This window comes from Notechis scutatus, chromosome 3 (genome assembly GCF_049901735.1).
Source record: "Notechis scutatus isolate UNSWTSFEM ecotype Mainland chromosome 3, rNotScu1.2, whole genome shotgun sequence".
Lineage (NCBI taxonomy): Eukaryota > Metazoa > Chordata > Lepidosauria > Squamata > Elapidae > Notechis > Notechis scutatus.
The window spans coordinates 117,794,178-117,819,637 of NC_142011.1; the positions used below are offsets into that span (position 1 = coordinate 117,794,178).

Genomic DNA, 25,460 nt, shown 5'->3' on the forward strand with positions numbered 1-25,460 from the left:
CAGCTTTATTTTATGCCTGTTTATTCCCAAAATATTTTAGTCCAATTTAGTTAAATCTTTACTTCCAGCTTCTTCCTTTCCCGGTTCGAAGCCCCACTTAGCTGTCAAAAATATTTTCTTTTTTCCCCCCTGTCCCTTTGTAATTTCGCTGCTCACTTTTCTTTTCTTAAAAATTCCATGTTACCTTAATCCCGGGGTACTTTTGTTTAGTTGTATTGCTGAGTTGTCCCGGTTCAGATGTTATCCACCTCTTTCTTCCCTCCTGCACAAATCTTAATCCAGCTGAGTCCTCCTCTTCGGGGTGGCCATTTTAAAACACCACTGCAGTCGTCTTCGGGGGGAAAAAGACCAAGCCCGGGGGGGAGATGCGGTTCCCATCAACCTGGCTTGCGGCTTCCCCTTACTCCGCTGCCCCTGCAAGGCAGCTTCAGCCCCTAATCGTAATGATCAGGGCTCTCCAATGAAAGAGCACGGACCATAGCCGCAGAGAGTCGCGATCTACGGTCTGTCAGCGATGAGGCTCCGCCTTCTTCCAGTATTTGTTTTTCTGAACACTTTGGTTTTGCTAAGGAGATAGGAATATGAATTAACTTGAAATGTAATTAGCTGTATTTTAATTAACAATGCTCATAATGTCTCATATTGCTGACAATGATTTTATATATAGTAATTTTCTGAAAAGAATTTTTTAAAATAAAACTGCCATTATCTAACATGGCAAAGAAAGTATAAATTTGAAATTAATCTTTAAGATCTGCCTTAAAGGAAAGATAATACTTTCGAGATAATAAGCAGCATTTAGTATTTATTATGTGTTAGAAAGCATGTTATCTTATGTCTCCATCTTGTTATAGTTTTAGACAGTTTGCTTTGTAGTGGATAGGGTATTTAGACTTAAAATATCAGGAGTTCAAAACCTTGCTCAGTTGTGAACTTGACTTCAGAGATCATTGTAAATAAAATAAGATAATTTACATGGACTGTACCAAGCTTTTGAGAAATAAATTAGGAAATAAGTGTATATTTTTGGATAATAGTGAAATCATTCCTCCTTTTACATGAGTGTTTTTGAATCTAATTCTGCACTGCATTTTGAGAGATTTTAATAATAAACCAAGGAAAATAAAGCCTATTTTCTGTAAATACAGAATTGGCAGTATTTAAATATAGATTATTAAGTTTATTCATCCTAAAACTGTAGTTGGTAACCACAGTTTAATTACTCTTGTAGGGCTGTTGATGGGGTTGATGAAGATCCTGATTTGGTTCATATGGAAGTCGAAGATCCAAATGGAGGTACTCATTAGGATATTGTAGTTATTTTTTGTTTTGAACATTTCTGGTTAAATTCATAAAAAAATTAACCAAAAAGTTATGGTTAAGTTGACAAAAATTGGGAATTGCTTTCTAAGTGCCATAATCTATGTCATTCTTATGTATTCAGGAACTCTACCTCATCTCTTTTTCTCATTTTATGTATGCTATAGCATTGTCAATGTAAAAAAATTCTAAAAAATCTTTAATTATGGATATCAAAATGGATATCATAATTAGTCCGATTATGTTTAAATAATAATTTATTGTTTAATCAATTTATGATATCGATCAAGTAGATATAAGTTAATATTATTAGAAAATAAGACCTGCTCCATTATACTTAAATGAGCTAATAATGTAGACACAAAAGGCAAACAAAAGATTTTGCACAAAACAAGATAATATAAACTAAATCAATGCACATATAACTCTTTATGTCTAATCTGATATATTTCTGCTTTCCATCTAAAGTAACTTAGCCAAATAGTGTGTACCACAAGTGTTCTCATGTAGTGCCTGTGTTAACACTAATAAAACACTGTTCACTGAAGCATTGGCATCTATTCCTATGGGACAGATCCAGTGATCGCTACTAAAGAATCTAATAAAGAAAAGTTTTACTGCAGGATACAAAAAACTTTCACAAGATGGAAACAGATATTCAGTGTAGATATGAGTGAAACAGGAACAGGATGCCCATAGGTTAATTTGTCCTTACCTTCATTTCTTCCTTATCCTTCTCCAATCAAAGCTGGTTGGCAGAAAGTACAGTTGGGTGAGTCTCTAATTTTAAGGGATTTTGTGAATCAAAACATAAATTAGATACTTAAGAGTATCTAAGACAAATTGAAAACCTAATTTAAAGAGCTTGACTAAGTACATACCTAAAGTTTATTTTGGTTAGTATAATGAACCTTTCAAGTAAGGTTTTCTCAAATGTGGAATCTTGAGACTGGGGGGGGGGGCCCAATTTTTACTACCAAAAAAAAAAAAAAAAAAAAAAAAAAAAAATATTTTTTATTAGAGATTTGAAATTTTAAAATGTTATTTTTTTAAAAAAAAAAAAAAAGGGGGGGGGGGGGATTTTTTTTTTGATGAAAAAAAAAAAAAAAAAAAAAAAAAAAAAAAAAAATAATTTTTTTTTTATATTAAAAAATTTTTAATGTAATCTTGAGACTTTCTAAAAAGAAATATTTGTTATTGTTATGCAAAAATAATGGAGTAGAAATCAAATTGTTAGCTAGTATGAAGTAGATAGTTTTTGATTTATGCATGAATGAAAACTTTCTGGTTTCGCTGGAAAGTCAAAGTGTATAAGTCAAACCCAAAACCAGAGAAAGAGCTTGTGTCAGAGTGTCTTAGTGTCCTGCTTCCTATACCACCCTTCCTCCCAAATGATATTAGTAATATTCAGTATCAAAATAATCAATGTGTTTAATGCTGCAATTACAAAGTTCAGTAATTACCATGAAGTTGACTGTATTGGCCATTCTATTTTAACAAAATAATTTACAAACTCAGACAATTACAAATAATTTTAGTGTCTATAAATACTGTTCAAAATCAAAACCAGAAACTATCAAATAATTTCCAAAATACTTTATTAAAATGAATAACTAAAACTTATTCAAAAACTTATTCAACAGCCTTTAATAACTTGAATGTAGCTCTTCAAGAAGCAGTAATCACAGAAATACAGTTTCTTGTATTATTTTGTAAAAGCATTGGATAACTTCTGTGTCATATAACAGTGCTATATAGAATATTTATTTAAATCAGATTTAAATCTGATTATTATGCATTATTAAAGATTTTTGTTTTATGAGAAAGATATTCCTTTCTTCTGTTGATATAATGGAATCATTGTGAATATACCATTTGTATTGTTTATGTTGTATTACCAGTACTAAGTTTGTGTACTAATAAAAAGGGAACAATAAAATTAAAATCTCTATATTTTTATGTTGCATTAAATTAGCATAATACAAATCCAACTATACATATTTTTAGTTATGTCAATTTTAGTAGTATCTTAAGAAGCTGATCCATACTCTGACAGAAAAGACAATCTTTAAGGAAAATAATGCTGTTTTATTATTGCATATAATGCATATTATTGCATTTATTAATTTTATCTTATTCAGAATGCTTCCATCAGCAACTCCCAAGCAGCAATAATTATATAATGATGTTTCTTTCAGGTACCTAAGCCTTGAATGTTTTTGCCACACTGTTTATATTTTGCCACTGAGTTATTCTAATATGTTTAAACTGTCTCTTTTGAGACCCAGTGCCATTATCAGCTAACAGAAGATGTGTTTCAGGATGAATAGCATATTTTTTAAATTCTTAAGTTTTGCAGGAATGTCTTTTACTCACTTTTTGCTTCATTTTTTCATTCCTTCCTTCATTATATTTATATCCAAACTCACCCTTAGTACCCAATTTTGTTTTCACTTTATATTCAATATTCATTCTTCGTCTTTACGTTTTTATAGATCAATTACCAGATTGTTTGTTTGTTTGTCAAGCATGTATGAGAAAACAAGTATAAGTATGATCATAACATATAAACATAAGTATAAACAGGTGCAAGTATATACATAATAAATGAGTATGAATAAATGGATAAATGGGAACAGTAGGACAGGCACGGTAGGCATGCTGGTGCTCTTATGCACGCCCCCTTACAGACCTCTCAGGAATGGAGTGAGGTCCATGGTAGACAGTTTAAGGTTAAAATTTGGGGGTTTGAAGATGTAACACAGAGTCAAGTACTGAGTTCCAAGCACTGACCTGGAATCATATGGATCATATGGGTATGAGCTCTGCATAATCTCTGTCAACTTCTTCCATTGCTATCAATATTCTTCTGGACATGTACAGAATTGTACATAGTAATCATACCAGCACAGAGTTGTAAAGAATAAAGACCTCATACATCTTGAGTGACAGTGATTCTTCTAACACAGTGCAAAACTTCTTAGCTTTTTTTATCAATAGGCTCAAATTGCTGGCTGTATTGTTCAATTTATTGTCAGTGAAGACACCTAAACCCTTTCACTGGTGCTTCCAAACCATGAACATTTTGTTTTCTACCTATGCTGTATTTGTTTTCTTCCTAACTGTAAAACCTTTTTATAGTTCCCTACTGAAAACATCTTTCTTTCTTTCTTTCTTTCTTTCTTTCTTTCTTTCTTTCTTTCTTTCTTTCTTTCTTTCTTTCTTTCTTTCTTTCTTTCTTTCTTTCTTTCTTTCTTTCTTTCTTTCTTTCTTTCTTTGTCAAACATGTACAAGATAACAAATATAGGTATGAACATAAACATTAACAAAGTAAAGACCAATAAATGGGGACAGTAAGACAGGGTGGTAGGCATGCCGATGCACTTATGCCCACCCTCTTTAAGGACCTCTTAAAAATGGGGTGAGGTCCATGGTAGACAGTTTGAGGTTGAAGCTGTGAGGGGTTGAGGCTGTAACATTGGAGTTAGGTAGGGTGTTCTAGGCATTGACCACGCTGTTGCTGAAGTCGTAATTTCTGCAATCGGGTTTGGAGCAGCTTACCTTGAGTTTGTATCAGTTGTTTGCCCGTGTATTATTGTGATTGAAGCTGAAGAAGTATATAATTAGAAATAGCATTTGTACATAGATTGTGGTTATTATTTGGCTGTTGTGCTCATAATTTAAGCAATTTTAACCAAAAAAAAATAAAAAATGTAATTTAGGACCCACTACTCTGCCATATTCATCTATTTCATTTAACAATATTTTCCCAACCTTGTTCGGATTTTCTACAAAGAATACATGTCATCAGCAAATGCCTGTGTTTTATACTCTTCCTTTTTTATCTTGGTGCCTGTAATTTCTTTTTTATTTCTAATTTGATTTAATAAAATCTCTATTACAAGTATGAAGATCAGAGGTGAGATCAGACATCCCTGTCTCACTCCTTTCACTATGTCAAATCTTTCTGTGAAATCACCATTTAACCCTTACACTGACTTTCTGACTTGAATAAATTTCCATTATCATTTTTACAAAGTTTGGCCCAAATTTCATCTCTTTCATCTGAAATAAAAAAAAGTTCCCAATTTAAATTGTCGAATGCTTTCTGCACATCCAGAAAAATCAGTGCTACTGGTTTCTCTGGATGCGCTTCATAATATTCCAATATGTTCATTACTGTCCTGGTGTTGTTTCTAATTCGTCTTTTTGGGAGGAAGATCTCTGTTCTTTTCTGTAATTTGTGGCAGATTTTTCCACTTGGGATATTGTTATATCTTACCCCTCTCTACTTGACCCTGTCTATATAAATTTTTATAATATTTTGTATAATATTTTTCCCCTCCAGAAGGTTTTGGGGAATGCCCTTTTCATCTTGTAATTGTTGAATTAATTTCTTTTCCCTTGCCTTTTTTAATTTATAAGCCAGCCATTTTCCAGGCTTATTTACTTGTTTTAAAAAAAACTGCCTAACCAATTTTATTTTTTTTACATATTCCTCATGATTTAGTAGATTTAATTTATGTTTAGTTAAGTCCCTTTCTTTTTTTATTTTATCGCTTTGCGGTTTCTCCTGTAGTGTTATTTCCAATCTTTTTAGCTCTTCCTGTAGTTCATTTTGTTTTTTTCGTTTCTCTTTATTTCTTCTGTCTATATATGCTATCGTGATCCCTCCTATGTAGGCTTTTGCTCTATCCCATAAATTCTGGAGAGTTGTATTTTGATTTTTTTTTTACTTTAAGGAAAAATTCCATTTATTTTTTGATTATCTGTAACTATTCTTTTTCTTTCAGTATTTATGTATCTAACATCCACCTTCTGTTTTTCTTTTTTTGTCCTTTTCAAATTATCTGTAAGGGATTGTTATCTGCCCAAGTATTAGTCAATATTTCTATGTCTTTCACATTATTTTCTAATTCTTTATTCATCCAAATTGTATCTATTCAGGACCATGATCAATGGGGGTTTGAATGATAGGTATATTTACTTTCCTTCCCTTTTAACTCTCTCCAACTATCTCTAAAATTCAACTCACTGGCCAGATCAAAAAATGTTTTTCTCCTTTTCTTGGTTTTTTTTTTTGTACTTTTGTAATCCTTCTTTATATCTACAACTGCATTAAAATCTCCAATTAAACAAATATAATCTTGTCCTAATTCTAATATTTTTTTCATGTACCTTGCTATAAAATTCTTTTTGGTTTTCATTTGTGGCGTATATTATCATTAATAATACCTTTTTTGTTGGATTTCAATTTCTATCATTAATATTCTTCCATTTGGATCTAAATATATTTGTGTTGCATTTATTTTTTCCTTGATATAACTGCTACTCCTTTTTTTCCTGATCTGCCAATGAAACAAATAGCTTTCCTAATTTTGGTTGTTCTAAATAATTTTTATGTTGTCTTTTAATGTGCATTTCTTGCAGGCATATTATATCAGCTTCTAGAGATCAGTGAAAATTTGTTTCCGTTTAATTGGAAAATTCAATCCGTTAATATTTATAGATAGCAGCTTTATTTCTTCTTCCATCTTATTGTCTATATTGTTGTCTTGGTCTTCTATTTGTTCTATTTTCCTTCTGTGCTCTCATTCTGATCCCCTCTCCTTCATTCTTGTTTTTTTTCCATCCTTGTTTCTTTCTTCTTGTTCTGAGTCCTTCTCATCCAACTGCTGTCCTTCTGACTTCTGGTTTCTAATTCTTCCTTACTATCCAGTTCCACTATTATCATCAGTTCGTCGTAAAAGTCTTGTGCTTTCCTTAGACTATTCTGAGTTTCTTCTCATGCCTTCTGGGATAAGCCATCTGAATGTTATATTATGTTTTGTTATGTGTGTTGTAAGAAAACGGTAGTCCCTCCTTTGTTCTCTAATTCTTCAAGTTTTAGTGTGTGTATTTCTTTACTTTTATAAGTCGTGATTTCATATCTCATTGCTTTGTATACTTCGTCTCTTACCCCCTTTTTTTTAGTAAACCTAATGTGTATTTCCCTCAGCAATTTATAACGCCTGGCATAAGTAGTATATACTCTATAGATTTCATCTATGTCATTTTGGATCTCTCCAACCTCCCATTGGGTAGCTTCTGCTATTATTTCCGCCATTATCGTTTTCAGGTCTTCATCTTTATCTTCGGGCACATTTTGAAAGCGTAGGTAAAAGGCAGCAGGTTCCATTTCTAGGTTTATAGTGGAATCCTCTAGATCTGTATTTATGGCTGCTAATTTTTGGTCTACTACTTCCAATTTTTTTTCAGTCTGCTCCATTCTAGTTTCAACCACTATAATTCTTTGTTCATTTTTTTCCATTATTTGTTGGACTTCACCTAATTTATTTTCTAATTTGTGCATATTGTTTCTCATTTCTTCATGGTTTTTAGTCATAGTCTCTTGCATCTTAAGCATCAGTTCTTGAATCATCAGAAGTGTTGTCTGCATCATCTGTGCATTGGTTGGGTTACTTGCTTTTTCTGCTCCTAACATCATGTCAATTGCTCTCTGTCCTGAAGGTGATGCTGACGCCAAAGAGGTGTTGTCTTTCCCGTGTGTGTAACAGTTGTGGCAGGTGTCATTTTTTATTAATTTATATAGCTTTTTCCACTCTACCATCCACTTAATTTTCATCTAGTTGCACCTACTTCTCAGTAATGTTTTATGATTCTCTTTCCAACCTTTCAATTATTCCCTTCTTTTAATATTTAATATTACAATCAAAGCTGTTCAATGTATCATCTGTTTATATCACAATCTTATACCCACTTTAAGTAATATGATATGATTAAATTATATCACAATCTCATATCCATTTTAAATAGTATAATATCATTACCTTGTAGTTAATTACAATATTATTTAACGCATTATGTTATTTGGTAACTGATGATTAATTAAGCTAGCTTAAACAATCCTGTATATAGTCTAAAAGTAGTAATTACTCACTTTAGTTTATACACTAAATATATTTTACTCTCTTTAAACTAAATATATTCCACAAAGTTCTATTATCAAAAACAACAATTCCTATTTCACTCTATCATATACTTTCAAGTTTTGTATTCTAAATAAACGTTACAACCTTAACCACTATCAAATAAACAATATAAACATAGATAGTGGGTCAAATGTTTTGCTTTAAACAAGTTCTTTTATCGCCTTATTTTCCAGTTCTTTATTACATGTAAATGTTGCTGTCTCCTTTCTTGTTAAGCTCTCCCATCATCTATTGCATCAGCCATTCAGTGTCATAGCACAAGAGTTCCTTCCTTCTCTGTTTCAATTGTTAAATATTGTTCAAATAGTCCTTTTCAGCTTGCTTTCTTTTAGTTGTCCTATTTCTTCCAATCGATCCCGTCCTCACAAAAAACTCTCTGCATCTTCACTCTCCTTCACTTTCCTTTTTCTTCCAGTCATTCCGCTGAATTCCTCATTTCAAATTGCTTAGTCACTTTATCACTTCGTCTCTTTTCTCTGTACATTCAGTGTTGTAATGACGAGGCAGTTGAGTTGTTTGATCATGAACAACTGAATTATGATGATGATGATGATCTTTATTGGAGTATAGTCTTGCATTTATATACATTTTTAGTTATCCTCCATCATTGGTTAACTTTGGTTACTGCTTAACTTTCGTTACTGTTTAGTACAGTAATCCATACAATTAATTATCTCTAGTTAAAGTCTAACATATGGCTACTTCCCCTCTCTAATCCTCCTTTATCCATAGATTAGTGACTTTGTTTGCCTGAGTTGTATTTGCTTGGAAACATTCTTTATCTGAGGTTTGCCATCCGAGATTGGAACATTCCTGCAATTACAACTCTACAATTCAGGGTTAATCCCTTCAACTCCAACTCCCCTGTCCTTCTTTATCCAACCATTCTTTCCACCTCTCTCTTCACTTACACTTTCACTTACTCTTGCTCTTGCCACGTCCTTATTCTCAGACCAAACCTTTCCGGCTATACTCTTCTTCCCTTGCGATACCACTCTCATCACCTTTTAGCCACTGTCCTTTGAGACCTTCTGTCTCTCTCCGTCCGAGCCTCTTCACTTGCCAGCTGATCTTAGGACTTTCTCTCCTCCCACACTATTACGATTATGGCTCCTGGGATTTAGCTCTCATCGGATGTCACACTTTGCCAATCTTCTCCTTCCCAGTCTGGCAGCTGTCACAGCTTCTGGTCAGCCATATTAGTATGACTGACACTTTCGCTTAGGATTTGCGAGGTTTCCCTTCATTCCAGCGGGTGGTTGCCTATCACCATGCTGCCCCCGAGCTTCCTCTCTTTCGCATCTCCCTCCGAGAAAATACGACCCTCTGATTGGGCTCCTAATGCAAAAGATCGAGTCCAAGAGACGGAGCCCAATCTCTCTTCCCTGAATCGCTGCAACGTCACTGCAGGAAGCCACTATATTATATTTTTAATAGTTATCCATTGGAGCTATAAGCAAATCTGACATTCCAATTTTAGATTCTAAGCTATACTGGCTCACATCTATAGATTCTGAAATTTTGTGCTGTTGCAGCAATTCTAATTGATATTTCTTTATCCAGTATGTCTATTGAATATTCCAGATTGAACCCTGTTTCTTTGAAGAGCCCTATTTCAAAGTTGTTCTCAATGTTTTGTTTTAATTTTGTAGATTTCATTCCACAAAACCAACGTTTTGCATTGTAAACCACTAGTGAGAAATGACAATCCCATTAAGAGGTTTTATGGAATACTTTATTCTTGTACTAAATATCCTAAAATTCACATGGTTCTATTAAAATATTATAAATTGTGTAATTCTGGTATTTATAATTTACATGTGCCTGAGTGTTAGCAGAAATATCTTGCTCAAAAATCTAAAAACCAACTGTCAAAGAAAGCAGATACTACTTGAAGAGAGTGGACTTTCTGAATCATTCAGCTTTTATTCTGGCAAATGATGTAAGCATTTCTTTATTTACTTTTATCTATTCTTTTTGGTTCTCAACAGGTTTTTACTACATGACCTGTCGGTTTCAGAATTGTTCTGAAAAATCACTGAAATCTCCCTTCAACGGTAGGATTGACAAGAATTCCTTGACAGTACAGGATGACTATATATTCCTTCAGGTAAGATCATTGACTATATTAATGTTACATAATTTTCAGCACAAATCTATGCTTGTTACTTATGAAGCTTTTTAATAAGGAAATAAATGCAGTCTCAAGAAGGTAGTGCAAAAATTACTGTAATCAAATGTTGGTGTCTCCTTTAACCCCCAAATGATAAGTTATTTTCTAGCCCAAGCTAATTGTTCATGTTCATAAGTTATTTTCTAGCCCAAAGCTAATTGTTCATGTTCTTGGTTTCATTTTTCCATGGGATTACTACAAATGCAAGTATCAATTTAAAATGTCTCTGATGTTGCATAATTTGCATCCATTACATTCATTTCAAATTTCACACCAAAATTCAAATAGTTTCGATTCTATCAGATAGCTGTTTAATTGGGTAGCTATTTTCAAGACTATCTAGCACAGGTTTGATAACTTTGTGTCCGTACAATTCATTTTTGCATTTGTACAGTCTCCCCAGATTAACAAAGCTAGTCTCATTTGTTTCTCCCACAGGTGCTTTTTTCAGGAGGCAACTGGACTTTCTTGTTTTTTCTTTGAAGACGTTTTGCTTCTCAGCCAAGAAGCTTCTTCAGCTCTGACAGGATAGTGGGGAATGGAAGGATTTATACTCCTTGCAGACAGCTGGTCATTTGTATCCTTCTAGAGGGCTGTTGAAGCACTTGGAGGTTTATCTGTATCCTCAGGGTCACCTGAGTAGTGCCTATAGTCTGCAATTTTTTTTTAGGAATACAGAAGCTGAAGATGCTTCTTGGATGAGAAGTGAAACGTCTTCAAAGAAAAAAACAAGCAAGTCCAGTTGCCTCCTGAAAAAAGCACATTTGGGACAACCATGACTTGGATGACTGAGAATCTCAACTCTCATCTCTCTTCTTTACAGCTTTGCTCATTGTATCCCCGGTTGTCCTCTTACTCCAAAATTAATGTTTAAAAACGCAAGCATGCAAGCTGTTAACTACCCATAGCTTGATAGGTATTCTTTTCCCACTTCACTCAAGAAGAATTTCTGCAGATGACCATGATTGCATTAGTACCCCTTGTGTGTTCATTTTCTCTATAGTCCATGTTCCTAATTATTTTTTTTTTTTTGGATAAGGGGGAGTGGTGTTGGTTGTGGTGGGGGGGGGGGGGGGGGAGAAAAAAAAAAAAAAAAAAGAAAAAAAAAAAAAGGGGGAGGGGAGGGGGGGCACTGGTGGGCTATTCTCCCCCCCTAATTAAATAACTCATTACTGTGTACATTTTTACCATTTTTTTACAGATAAAATTGTACTTCCCTCTGTTTTCACAGGTGTCTTCAGGAAACCAAACAAAATACTATGTTTCTTATCGTCGGAATGAATTTATACAGATGAAATTGCCAAAGTACGCTTTACCCAAGGTACTTCTTCACAAAATCCATAATTCTTTCATTGCTGGACTAGAAGAGATTTACTCAAATTGTTTATTGGAAAATATTTTTATTTATAAATCATTCTGCAAGAGTTTGTATAATTTCTATATTTGTATTTTAGGGGTGGTTTGCACAAGCATCACTTATAACCTATGATAGAACATCATTATGGGCTAAATCTTATGTAGATGTTTGCCTGCACACAGAAAGAACTGAAGATGAAGAAGGAAGGTACAGGAAGCATGAAAGTCCCACCTGCAGAGTCCCGCTGCTTTTGTCATCTCAAAAATTTTGAGGCTCTGGGCTTTGGAGCAGATTGGCTACCAGCTCAAGGTTGGCTGGTTGCCTGCTGTCTGGGGAAAGGCTCCAGCTCACTATCCAAGGTTCATTGCGGCAGTGGGGTCACTTGGTACTGCAGCTCAGACTGGAAAAAGCTCTGAACATGTGGTGCTTCTATTCAACTCGTACTGGGGCACTAGCGATCTTTGCTGCTGCAATGAAGCTTAGGCAGTGAGCTGGTGCTGGACTTCTTGCTAGTCTGCTTCTTGCCAACTTCTTGCTAACTGCTGATACAGTTCTATAGAGGAATTACTGAGTCTGTCATCTGCACCTCTGTAACTGTCTGATTTGGTTCTGCAACCCAACAAGACAGACACAGACTTCAGAGAGTAATTAGGACTGCAGAAAAAACAATTACTACCAACCTGCCTTCAATCGAGGACCTGTATACTGCACGAGTCAAAAAGAGGGCTGTGAAAATATTGACAGACTCCTCACATCCCGGACATAAACTATTTCAACTCCTACCCTCAAAACGACGCTATAGAGCACAGCACACCAGAACTAGACACAAGGACATTTTTCCCCTGAACACCATCACTCTGCTAAACAAATAATTCCCTCAACACTGTCCAACTATTTACAAAGTTTGCACTACTATTACTATTAATCTTTTCATCACTCCTTATCACCCTTCCCCTCCCACTTGTGACTGTATGACTTTGTGGCTTATATCCTTACAATTTATATTGACTGTTTCCTAGTATGATTTGATTGCTATGACTATCATTCAGTATTGTAACTTGTGATTTTTGACTCTTGACTAATGTATCTTTTCTTTTATGTACACTGAGAGCATTTGCACCAAGATGAATTCCTTGTGTGTCCAATCACACTTGGCCAATAAAGAATTTTATTCTAGTCTAATCTAGTCACACAAACACGGAGTTTTGGTGATTGGTAACTAAGTTTATTATTTCATTTTATAATGTAGTACTATTTGTGTTTTGTTGCATTTTTCATTTTTGATTAAATATTAGCCCAATTGCATTTTAATCTGGAACAAACCGCATTCAGAATGTAATGTACTGTTCATGAAAAATTGCACTTCCATATTGAGCTGATCATAGTCCGATATGATTCCAAAAGTACTTAGGATAGTATATGCTATTGATTAAAGCAGCTGAGTCTTTTTGCAAGTTCCTGCATAAATGTGGAAAAAGTTTAAAAGTCAATTAATACAATTTTTAAATACAGCAGCATTTTTTTTGCACGCCTGTACTTGAAAAAGTGATTGCAGAGAGCTTCCTTGCTATTCTTTTTTTCTATCCCAAATAATACTGAGTTGCTTTGGGGACATGGGAATCATGCTATGCAGTATTTTCATTAACACTAGGTAGCTCCAGATTATAAGTATGGTATTTTCCCCCCTTTTCTTCCCTTCAGGATTTACAGATTATCAGCACTGATGAGAGCCAGGTGTTTATAGCTATCCAGGAATGGTATCAGATTGACACATATAACCTCTACCAGTCTGACCCACAAGGCGTTTCTTATTCCATTGCATTAGAAAATGTCAGGAGTACCAAACAACCTGAGGAAAATGTTTTAATAGATATTTTGGAGGTAAATATCTCTTTAACAAAACACTACAATCTTACTAACTATAGTAACATTTCTTCAGCCTCTTTGACTTTTGGTTTAAATATTTTTGTACTGGTTTTCCTGTTTTCATAAAATGGAATATTCCTATCAATGTAACTACATTTTATTTGAATACAGGTAGTCCTCAGTTTAAGAATGAGTTTGGTTCCTGTTGTCTGTTAAGATGAATTTGAAACATAAGCTGGAACAATATTTTTGTATAATACTGTATAAGTAGTATGGTGTGATGAACTTGAATTATAATGTATTTCACTTGAATTTTGCCTCAGTAGGCTCATTTCTTAATTATGGATCATCCTAAAACTGGGGATTCTTAAGCCAGGCATTTGCTGTATTATAGATAGTACTATAAATAGAAAAGTAGGTGTGTGTGTGTGTGTGTGTGTATGTATATGTATATGTATATGTATATGTATGTATATGTATATTATATATATATATATATATATATATATATATATATATATATATATATATATATATATATATATATATAAAAGGAAAAAAGGAATTCCTCTTTGTTTTAAGTATATTTTTGACAATGGAGGCTGCATAGCTATTAATTGCCTTTCTGAGGCATATTGACCTGATAGGAAGAAAATTCTCCAATCAACAAATTTTGTATACATATATCTGCCTACATATGTAATTCAATCACATTTATGGGGCAAAATGTATGTCAGATATATAATGTATACACTGTCAGTCTAGACATATGTAGACCATTAATTATTACAAATAATTGAATTGCCTATTTGCCTTTCAAAAAGAGGTGTGCCTTCACATATTGTGGCCTCCAGTTGTATTTAAACACATAGGTAGAAAACTCTTGAAGAGATAACTCCACCCTTTCTTTTTATCCCCTGGTATCTTTTAATAGTTTTCTACCTATGTGAATGACCTTGGGGGGATGAGCGGAAGAAGTGCTGCTTAAAAAACAGACGAGAGGCAGGAATGGCTTAACAGGCAGAGAAAGAAACTTAAGAAGGACTCCCTCCTAATTCATCAAGTAGTTAAAATTGGTGGCTTTTGTACCTTCACAATTGCCAGATTCTGCTAATGTAGCCTTACAGTGAAACAGAATTGGCTCATCTAGTCATGTTTCCTGTGTAGTTTACCTGGAAGGATTGACATACCCCTATCCTCTCTCAGCCATGTGCTATCTTAGAGTGCCCAAGAATATTTGTCTGAAATGATAGTCTTTTCCTTCTAATATAAGCTGTTGGAATGATAAGATGTTTTACCTCCACAGGGAATTGATTTGGTGTATGACAGGAACGTTGTATTTGGTCAGTCAGATGACTAACCCTATACAATCATGTATCTTAAAGGGATTAGTTCTCAACAAGAAATCTCAACAATATTTATAGGATAAGGATTTAATACTGCATAAATAGAAAAATACCTAAACCCATGTGACTAAAAATATTAACCAACTACCTAATTACCATGTTTGACTAGAACCTATCAATCTATTCAACAACGAACACCTCCAACTTATGCCTTCTTCAGAATTGTTCTTTTTTTAAAAAAATTTATTGGTTTTAAAAAACAAACATAAACAAACAAAACATAAAAACATCAAGCTATCTTCCATAGGTGTACATACAGTGTGCCAGTTGGTTTACAAATTGTTTTGTGCTTCCATTTCGTAGTCTTCAATTACAATTACATTGCATATAATCTCATATTGTCAATCAAAAATTAAATACCTTAGTATCATTATTAATCAATCATTTGACTATACTTTTATTCATTCATGTTTTACAAGATAATCATAATTTACTTAGTTTATTTTATAACAGTTCATATTATCATCCCAAATCTATCCTAAAATCATTTTGTAGATATAATAAGAAAGAAGTACATCTTTATATATTTATTATTTTCTAAAAGTCTACATATTTCATTACTGTATTTTATTGTCTAACCATTGATAGAAAAGATCCCAAATTTTATAAAATTGCTTATCCTCTTGTTCTCTAATTTCAAATGTCAATCTACTCATTTCAGCACATTCCAATATTTTCTTAATGATTTCCTCCTGTGATGGTATTTTCTCATTTTTCCAGTTTTTAGCAAATACAATCCTAGCCGCTGTTAATACATTTACAATCAGGTATTTCAAGTCTTTACTATATATTTCAGGTAAAATTCCCAATAAAAATATCTCTGGTTTCAAGTCTATATGTTTTTTGTCATTTTTTCCAACCACATGTGGATTTTAGTCCAGTATTTTTTAGCATCCGCACAAGTCCACCACATATGGTAATATGAGCCAGGTGTCTGATGACATTTCCAACATTTTTCGGATTTATTCTTGAACATTCTTGCTATTCTTGTCGGGGAAAATGCCACCTGTAAAACATCTTATACAAATTTTCTTTATATGCTGTTGACATTGTCATTTTATAATTTTGAGACCACAATTTTTGCCATTTCTCTAAATCGATCCCATATCCAAAATTCTTCCCCCAAGCAACCATAGTTTCTTTAACTTGTTCTTCTAGTTTAATTTCTAATAAATATCCATACAATTTTTTAATCACCTTTTCATCAGTACCTGTCAAAATCTTATTTAAGTCAGTCAGTTTATCATAGAAACCTTCTGTTTTAGAATCTTTATCATACCTTGAGTGTATTTGCGCATATGAAAACCAATTCATCTTTATACCTTGTTCCTCTAGTTTTTGCATAGATTTAAGTTCACCCTTTTATTCAATATTTCACCATATCTAACTGTTTGTTCCTTTTTGTATATTATAGGATACGAAAATGCTTCAATAGTCGATAACCAGACTGGAATTTTCAAATAACATTGTCTTTTAATCTTCTCCCAGTTTAACCACAGAGACTCCCGTATATAATTTCTTCTAAAATACCCCTGTGTTTTAGTTCCTTTATACCATAAAAAAGCATGACACCCCAACAACAAATCATGTCCTTCTAATGTCAACAATCTGGTATTTCTTAGTGTTATCCATTCCTTAACCCACATCAGATTTGTAGCTTGGTAGTACAACTCCCAATTAGGCAAACCAAATCCTCCTCTAATTCTAGCATCTTGCAAAAGTTTTAACTTTATTCTCGCTTTCTTACCTTGCCATATATATTTCAACACAATTTTATTTAAATCTTCAAAGTAGTCTTTTCCAAGCCTAATTGGAATTGTTTGAAACAAGTATAAAATTCTGGGTAATATATTCATCTTGATTGTTGAAATTCTCCCTATTAGTGACAGTTGTAAATTTTCCCATTTCGCCAAATATAGCGCTATCTGCTGTTTAATATAATTATTCTCTTTTAATGTAATACATCTTGCTGTCAAATATATCCCCAAGTACTTAATCTTATTCGTGACCTGAATTTTCAATAGGTCTGCCAGTTCTTCCTTTTGTCTTAATAGCATATTCTTTGTCAAAATCTTTGTCTTATCTTTATTTATTTTCAAACCAGCCACCTTTCCATATGTCTCTATCTTTTCTATCAATTTTGATGCTGTTTCTAAAGGGTCTTCTAAGATAAAAACCAGATCATCCGCAAATGCTTGCAGCTTAAATTCTTCCTTTTTGATTTTCATTCCTTTTATATTCTTTTCATCTCTAATATTTCTGTTTAGCACTTCCAAAGTTAACACAAACAACAAAGGTGATAGAGGGCACCCTTGTCTTGTTCCTTTTCTTATACTGATAGAGTCTGTCAGTTCTCCCTCTATCATTACCTTTGCCGTTTGCTTATAGTATATAGCTTCTATTGCTTGAATAAATCTTCTAGCAAAACCCATCTGTTCCAACAGTAATAACATGAATCGCCAATTCACATTATCAAATGACTTCTGTGCATCTAGAAATATCAGGGCCATTTGTTTTTCAGGATGTGCCTCGTAGTATTCCAAGGTGTCCAAGATTACTCTCATATTGTCTTTAATTTGTCTCTTTGGCAAAAATCCATTTTGATCAGGAAGGATAAAATTATTTAAATATTTTTTAAGTATTTCTGCCAATATTGAAGCAAAGGTTTTATAATCTGCATTTAGTAGAGAAATGGATCTATAGTTCTTAATTTGTAATGGGTTGGCCTCCTCTTTTGGAATAAGTGTAATATAGGCTTCTGACCATGATTTAGGTATCTTCTTCTTTAACATAACTTCATTCATAACTTCCAGCAGTGGAAGATTCAATGATTCTTGTAATGTTTTGTAAAATTCTGCCGGAAGTCCATCTGGGCCTGGTGCCTTTCCATTATTTTGCTTCTTGAGTGCTTCAGTTAACTCCATCATCATTATATTGCTTTCTAACATTTTTTCAGTCTTTTTAGGTATCTGAGGTAAATTAGCATTCTGTAAGTACTGTTTAACTCTTTCCTCATCAATATTCTCTTGCATATATTTCCCATAGAAGTCTCGAATGATTTCCTTCTTCTCTTTGCTACCATGGCAAACTTGGCCTTGGTCATCTATTAATTGCAATATTTTCCTTGATTCTTTCTCCTTTCTCAATTTGTATCCTAACCATCTACCTGGTTTGTTTGCGTCTTCAAAGTAGTTCTGTTTAGCACCTCTAATTTTTTGTGCTAATTCTTCTTTTTCTATTTGACCCATTTTGTGTTTAATTATATCCATTTTTAGCTTGATGTCCTTTTTCTGTGGCATTTTCTGTAGCTCTTTTTCAAGTCTTTTATCCTCATCCTCTAGAGCCTTAGAGGCTAGTCTTTTCATAGTATTCCTTTTCCTTGTATAGTCTATTATCAAGCCTCTAACACAGGGGTGGGCAACTACGGCCCGCGGGCCACACCCGGCCCGTTGGTCTGTCCAATGCGGCCCGCCCCTGAAAAAAAATCGTTGCCATTGGTCTGTCCAATCCTGCCCACCCTGAAAAAAATCGCTGGGCGTGGCGTATTGCCCTGTGCCGCATGGCCCCCAAAGCTGCAAAACAGTGCGGAGCGATCTAGGGGTAGGAAAGAAAGAAATTTGCAAAGGCCTCGGCTGGGAGTTCGAAATCACCTTCAAGTGCGACCTCTCCGAAAGTGAGTCCCGCCGATCCCCTTTTTTTCCGGGGCTTCCAGGCTTAAACTTTGCAAAGGCAAAGCTTGCAGGCTGGAGCGTCTTCCCGCCGAGGAGCGGCGGGCGGGCTGGCTGCTTGGAGCCACCTAAAGCTAGGCCGCTGCTGGTGGAGCCTTGCCCTGCCTTGGTGCCCCATTTCTCGGCTCGGCGGTCCTGCTCGGGCGGCACTTTAAAAGCCTGCTCCCAGCACCCGAGCAACTTCCCAGCAACTTTCCGCTTCGTTTTAACTCACGGACGCTCGTGCCTGGCCCCGAGCCACGCGGCGGAGGGAATCCTGGCGGGCGGGCGGGCGGGCAGGCGGGCTGCTTGGAGGAGGCGACCGGCGGCGCTCCGGGCTTCCCTTCCGCCGTGCGGCTCGGGCGAGCACGGCGCCGCGAGAGTTAAAGCGAAGCCGAAAGTTGCTGGGAAGTTGCTCGGTTTCGGCTTCAGGCTTAAACTTTGCTCGGGCGGCACTTTAAAAGCCTGCTCCCAGCACCCGAGCAACTTCCCAGCAACTTTCGGCTTCCTTTTAACTCGCGGGTGCTCGCGCCTGGCCCCGAGCCGCACGGCGGAAGGGAAGCCCGGCGGGCAGGCAGGCTGCTTGGGGAGGCTCCGGGCTTCCCTCCGCCAGGCGTGAGCGCCCGCGAGTTAAAGGAAGCCGAAAGTTGCTGGGAAGTTGCTCGGGTTTCAGGCTTCCAGGGCTTTGCAAGGCAAAGTTTGCAGGGTGGAGCGTCCTCCCGCCGAGGAGCGGAAGGGTTCCGTCCGGCGTGGCGGGCGGGCTGCTTAAACTTTGCTCGGGCGGCACTTTAAAAGCCTGCTCCCAGCACCGAGCAACTTCCCAGCAACTTTTAACTCGCGGGTGCTCGCGCCTCGCCGAGCCGCACGGCAGCCCGCTCCAAGCAGCCCGTCCCGCCACCGGGTGGGCAGCTTCCAGCTCCTCGGCGGAAGATGCTCCCGCCTGCAAACTTTGCCTTTGCAAAGCCCTGGAAGCCCGAGCCCGAGCAACTTCCCAGCAACTTTCGGCTTCCTTTAACTCGTGGGCGCTCGCGCCTGGCCCAAGCCGCACGGCGGAGGGAAGCCAGCGGGCGGGCAGACGGACTGCTTGGAGGAGGCTCCGGGCTTCCCTCCGCCAGGCACGGCGCCTGCGAGTTAAAAGGAAGCCGAAAGTTGCTGGGAAGTTGCTTGGTTTCGGGCTTCAGGCTTAAACTTTGCAAAGGCAAAGTTTGCAGGCTGGAGCGTCTTCCCGCCGAGGAGCAGGAAGGGTTCCGCCCGGCAACTTCGGCTTCCTTTTTAACTTGCGGGCGCTCGCGCCTGGCCCCGAGCTGTGCGGCAGAGGGAAGGCCGGCGGGCAGGCGGGCTGCTTGGAGGAGCGACCGGCGGTGCTCCGGCAGCAGCAACAGGCAGTTTCGCCCGGCTCCGCTCAGGTGTCCGGCTGGGGCTGTCAGGAGTTGCTACCGCCGGCGCAGCTCCGTGCAGCTCCAGTCCTGCGTTGCCTTGGGAAGGAAAAGGCAAAACCAGGAGCCGCTGAGCCTGAGCCTCCGGTGCCGCTGCTCCGTTGCAAAGCACCGCCGCGGCTCTTCCTTTTTGCCTTTCCTTCCCGAGGCAAGCGCGGGACCCCTGCTCTAACATATGCCTTCATTGTATCCCATACATTCTAAATTGATTTCTTTTTTTCTGAATTGACTTCTTTTTTGTTTTCTCTAAAGAAAAAAGCCAATTCTTTCTCCATCCACTGTGTGAAGTCTTTTTCCTTTAAAATAGTATTATTTAACGTCCATCTAGATCTTCTTTTTTGTCCTTTCCATTTAATTTTCATTGGATTGTGATCTGCCCAAGTACTTCTTTCAATATTTATTTCTTGAATGTTAGTTATTAATTCTGTTGACATCCATATCATATCTATTCTGGACCATGATAAGTCTCTATTTGAATAGAAGGTGTATTGTTTAGTTTTAGCATTTCTTTCTCTCCATGTATCTTTTAAATTTATTTCATCTACCATTTTAAAAACAGATTTAGGGAGAGTCTGTTTTGCTTTATTGTTTTCTGTGCTGTATAGTCCAATTTATTTTCTACAATTCCATTAAAATCTCCCATCATAACTATATTAGCATAGTCCAGTTCGATTATTTTCATATGTAATTTTTTGTAGAATTCTTCTTGTTTGTCATTCGGAGCATAAATTGCAATCAGGAGTGTTTTCATATTATAATCTATTATTTCCACCATTAATATTCTTCCATCATCATCGGTATAGATCAATTTTGCTGGGGTGGTCTCTTTAATATATAAAACCACTCCTCTTTTCTTACATTGTGTCAAGGAAGTAAATATTTTCCCTAATTTTGGCTGTACCAACAATTGCTCATATTGTTTTTTAATATGTACTTCTTGTAGACAAATTATATCAAATTTTAATTTCTCTAATTTATGAAAGGTTTTCCTTCTTTTAACGGCTGAGTTAAGTCCATTTATATTAATTGTAATCAATTTTTTCTCTTCCATGGTTATATTTTATAGTTAGGTTTAGCAGCTCTCGTAGATCTTAGTTCACGCTGTTCTTTGGCTTCCACCTTTCCACCTACTGCGCCTTCTTCTTTTTCAGTCGCCATTTGGCAGTCCTCTTGGAATTCAATTAGTGAGATCTCTTTTTCTGCCTCTTCCTCTTTTCTTCCAAAAATTCTGTATAAAATAATTCCGCTTTCTCAGTTGAGTCAATTCTATGTCTCTGTTCTTGCCATGTGAACATTAAACCTTCTGGAATCAGCCATCTATAATTCACCTCTTTTTAAAGTAGCATTTTAGTCAGGATTGTGAACTTCTCTTGGTAAGCTATTTCTCATCGCATATCTTGTGAAAACTCGATAAACCTCATCTATTCCATCCATCATCTTCTCTTGAGTTATTTCCAAAGCTTCAGCCAGTATTTCTATCATTATCTCAGCTAGGTTTTGTCCTTTTTCTTCCTCTACGTTTTGGAATCTAAGATAGAATTCTGATCTATCCATCTCCCATCTCAACATACCACTTTTATCTTGTTCAAGATAACCGTTAATCTATTATCAATATCTCCAATCTTCTTGTCTCTTTGTTTATCTTCTTCAATTTTTTGGAATCTCTCATCATACTTCAACATCATTTGTTGGATGTTCTCCACTTTTTCATCGGTTTTCCCTGTTCTTTGTTCAATGTTCTCTGTTCTTTGTTCAATGTTCTCTATTCTCTTTTCAATATTCTCTGATCTTGCTTGAATATTTTGAATTCCTTGCATAATCATCTGCAGAGTCACTTTTTCTTGTTCTTTTTCTTGCTTTAACATTGTCTGTATTGAACGTTGTCCTCCAGATGGTGGAGAGGAAGAAGTAGAAGTTGAAGAACCAGGAGCTATAAATTTCCTACTCATTTTAAGCAATTCAAAATCTTCAGGTTCTTCTAAACCTTAATCCGATTATGTAGTAACCAATTATAGTTCAAAATAAAAATAGTAGAAAAAAGAAGCCCAATAATAATAATTTTTAAAAAAGAAAAAAAAAGGGAGGACAAAATTTCTTCAGGTTCTTGTATACCTTACCTTAATCCAATCAATAGTTTGATGAAGAAAAAGACTTAAGAAAAGAAAAAAAAGAAAAAAAGGAAAAGGAAAAATTCTTCAGGTTCTTCAACACCTTAATCCAATTGAAAGGTCTCAAATAGAAAAAAGTGCATAAGAATAAACCAGAAAGGTAGATGAAAAAACAAAAATACCAGGAAAGGGGGAAAAAAGGCTTTTAAGGCTTTCCCTTTAAAATAAAAAGCAAACATAGAGATTGGACTTCCAAAGAAAAAAAGAAAAACAAAGACAAGCTCCAACAAAGCCAAAAACCCATATAGTTATTACAAAAAAAAGATAAAAAGAAATACAATAAAGCTGATGAGGAGGGATAGCACAACTTAGGAAAAGTAAAAAGGGCACACTGCACTTTGTTTAATTATCCAAGGCTCTTATTATAACTCTCTTCTCCAAGAACTTATCACCTTTTTCCCCCTACGTTTCAACACCAGACTCCAGCTGTTGATAGAAACCCAGAAGAGCACCTGCAATAATACTCTCCCATGCTCTTCCCTCTATCTTATCAAATAGCAATGACCTTGAAAAAGAGCCTCAGTTCTTTCTTTCTCAGCTTTGTCTGGTCACAGGGAAATAGAATATTTTCAAGCCTCTAGTTGGCAGTGTTACAAAGTTTCTTTGCTCTCACTTTCCCCCTCCTTTTCCAAGCAAGATATAATAAGAATTAATAAAAAAAAGAAAAAGATATTTTAAAAAAAAATAACTAAAAGGGAGCCTCTAGCCTAAAATATTACAAAATCAAAAAGGAGAAGAAAGAAATAGATATAAATGAAAAAACCAGTCCAGTTTCAAAATACAAGATCATATATAGAAAATCCAGCAATGAGAAAAAAAAACACATTACTTTGACATTCCTGTTTAAAATCGCCGCTTAATCACTTCTGTCAAAACTTTTACAGATTCTTTCTTTTCCTTAGGGTGTCCTTTCAGATCTTAGAATTAAAAAAAAGTTCTCACCAAACCGGCACACTCTCTCTTTCTGCTCTCTTCCGTTTCGGAGCTGTCCCAACTTCAGCAGCTTTAATGGCTGCCTCTTTGCCGCTGGCAAGAAGAGCTTCTCCTGGATCTACCAGGGACTTTGCGGTATCCCTGGGATCGACAGGATGCGCTCTTAACTTTCACCGTCTCTTCGGGACGGTTTAGATCCGATAGGACCGTCCAGGAGCAAAGATATCAGCAGCGATCTCAGACCTCCAAGATCGCATGCCGTATCGTCGCGACGCCAGCTCCGCCCTCTTCAGAATTGTTCTTTATCTTTCTGTTGGGAAGAGAAAATGTTATTCCTCGATGATCTGCTGCTACATACTACAGCATAATTTACTTGCATAGCAATTAGCAATCTAAAATGTGGTATAATGGATGTTCAACAAAACTTCAGATAATTTAACCATACAAGGAAAATAGATTTCTGGTTTAGAAAGATGATTTTTTTTATTCTGGTTGAGAAAGACTGTGACTTCATGAACAATCACATGAAAATGAATTTCAAAAGATTTTATCTAGATCAGTGTTCCCTCAATCAGCAGTACATATATCATTAAATAGTTCTTTATAAGAGTACTGAGGCAGATAATTTCTTGAAATGTAGAATTAGAGCAGCCCCTGAAAGGGTACGGCTGGTTTAGGAGTCAAAACATAACTAAAGGAACAATTGCTCTCTTTGTTTGGGTATATTTGGAAGGGGGAGGAGAAATACTAGAAAATTGCTCCCATAACAGCAAAATCTACTTCAGCTCCAGTTAGCTCTTGTTATTTTATAATGACATCAACAGAATGCCTGCAATGTTTATAACTAACTAATATATATGTTGACAAGAATTTTCTTAGAAAGGCATCCTTATTGGTGGGAAAAATGGTAAAGGCCTTTCTGTTTCTGCCTTGGTCAGATCCTAATTTTTGAAAGTAGTTCTATTTCAAGCTACTGACACGCTCACTTTTCTACTAGTAGCAAATGAATCTTAATATATTTAATATGTATATATATATTTGATGGTTGTTTATTAACTTGGCTATATATTATATTTGTAACATAGGTTAAAGGTGTCAAAGGAGTGTTTTTGGCTAATCAGAAAATAAATGGAAAAGTTACCACTCTTATAACATTTAATAAAGGCCGTAACTGGGATTATCTCATACCCCCAGCTACTGATATGAATGGGAAACCAACTGTCTGCAAACCAGTGAGTATTTCCCCCTGCTCTTAAAATAGCAACAAAAAAACCCTGTTTATTTAACAAAGACATAAAAAATAGGTTGATGATGAGAAAACCATTAAATATGGAATTATTTTATGAAGTATATAGAATATAATTTGAACTGTTATTATGTTCTACTATGTTTGGTTTTCTATCAATGAAAGAATCTGTACCGTACAATAAGAAGGAAACATTTTAGACTTCAACAGCTGAAAATTATATTTCCAAAGTGATTTATAAACATTTATCTTCCTGAAAGCTTTAAGTAAATCTCTGTTGATATCTATTCCAGATATCGTATAGCTAAAAGTCTGCAGAGATTCTCAGACATCCAGGTCATGGTAATCCCAAAGTGCTTTTTTAGGAGGCAACTTTTAGCTATACAATTTGGGATGAATGGTGTGGGAGTAGGAATGGATTTCCAGATGAAGAAATTACAGACTACAGGAACCAGGAGCACTACTCAGGTGACCCTGAGGACACAGATAAACTTCCAAGAGCTTCAAGGACTCTCTAAAAGGATACAAATGACCAGATGTCTGTAAAGTATATAAATCCTTCCATTCCCCACTATCCTGTCAGAGCTGAAGAAGCTTCTTGGATGAGAAGTGAAAGAAGTCTTCAAAGAAAAAAAAAATAAGCAAGTTCAGTTGCCTCCTGAAAAAGTACCTTTGGGACTTTCAGTCTTTAGTTTCAAGTCATCAATTGTGGCAACAATAGCAATTTAAGTAATATGTGTTCAACAATGATAAAGATAGAATTGTGAGTTTTCTAGCATTTGCAAGAGAGAAACTGAGGAAAAGAAAAATTGACCTCAACATATTTTGGATGGAGAGCATGTAGAGATTTTGCAGT

At 35.8% G+C, this 25,460-nt stretch overlaps 1 protein-coding gene across 4 annotated transcripts in view; it reads left to right on the forward strand.

Moving 5' to 3' along the window:
• SORCS2 (sortilin related VPS10 domain containing receptor 2) overlaps positions 1–25,460 on the forward strand; it is a 133,226-nt gene that overhangs the window by 56,949 nt on the left and 50,817 nt on the right. For all 4 annotated transcript variants that reach the window (XM_087961084.1, XM_087961085.1, XM_087961086.1 and 1 more), the window contains exons 6-10: positions 1,232–1,296; positions 10,304–10,422; positions 11,717–11,806; positions 13,544–13,723; positions 24,444–24,590. In XM_087961084.1, coding sequence (XP_087817210.1) covers positions 1,232–1,296; positions 10,304–10,422; positions 11,717–11,806; positions 13,544–13,723; positions 24,444–24,590 — 601 coding nt within the window. The remainder of the gene's footprint in view (positions 1–1,231; positions 1,297–10,303; positions 10,423–11,716; positions 11,807–13,543; positions 13,724–24,443; positions 24,591–25,460) is intronic.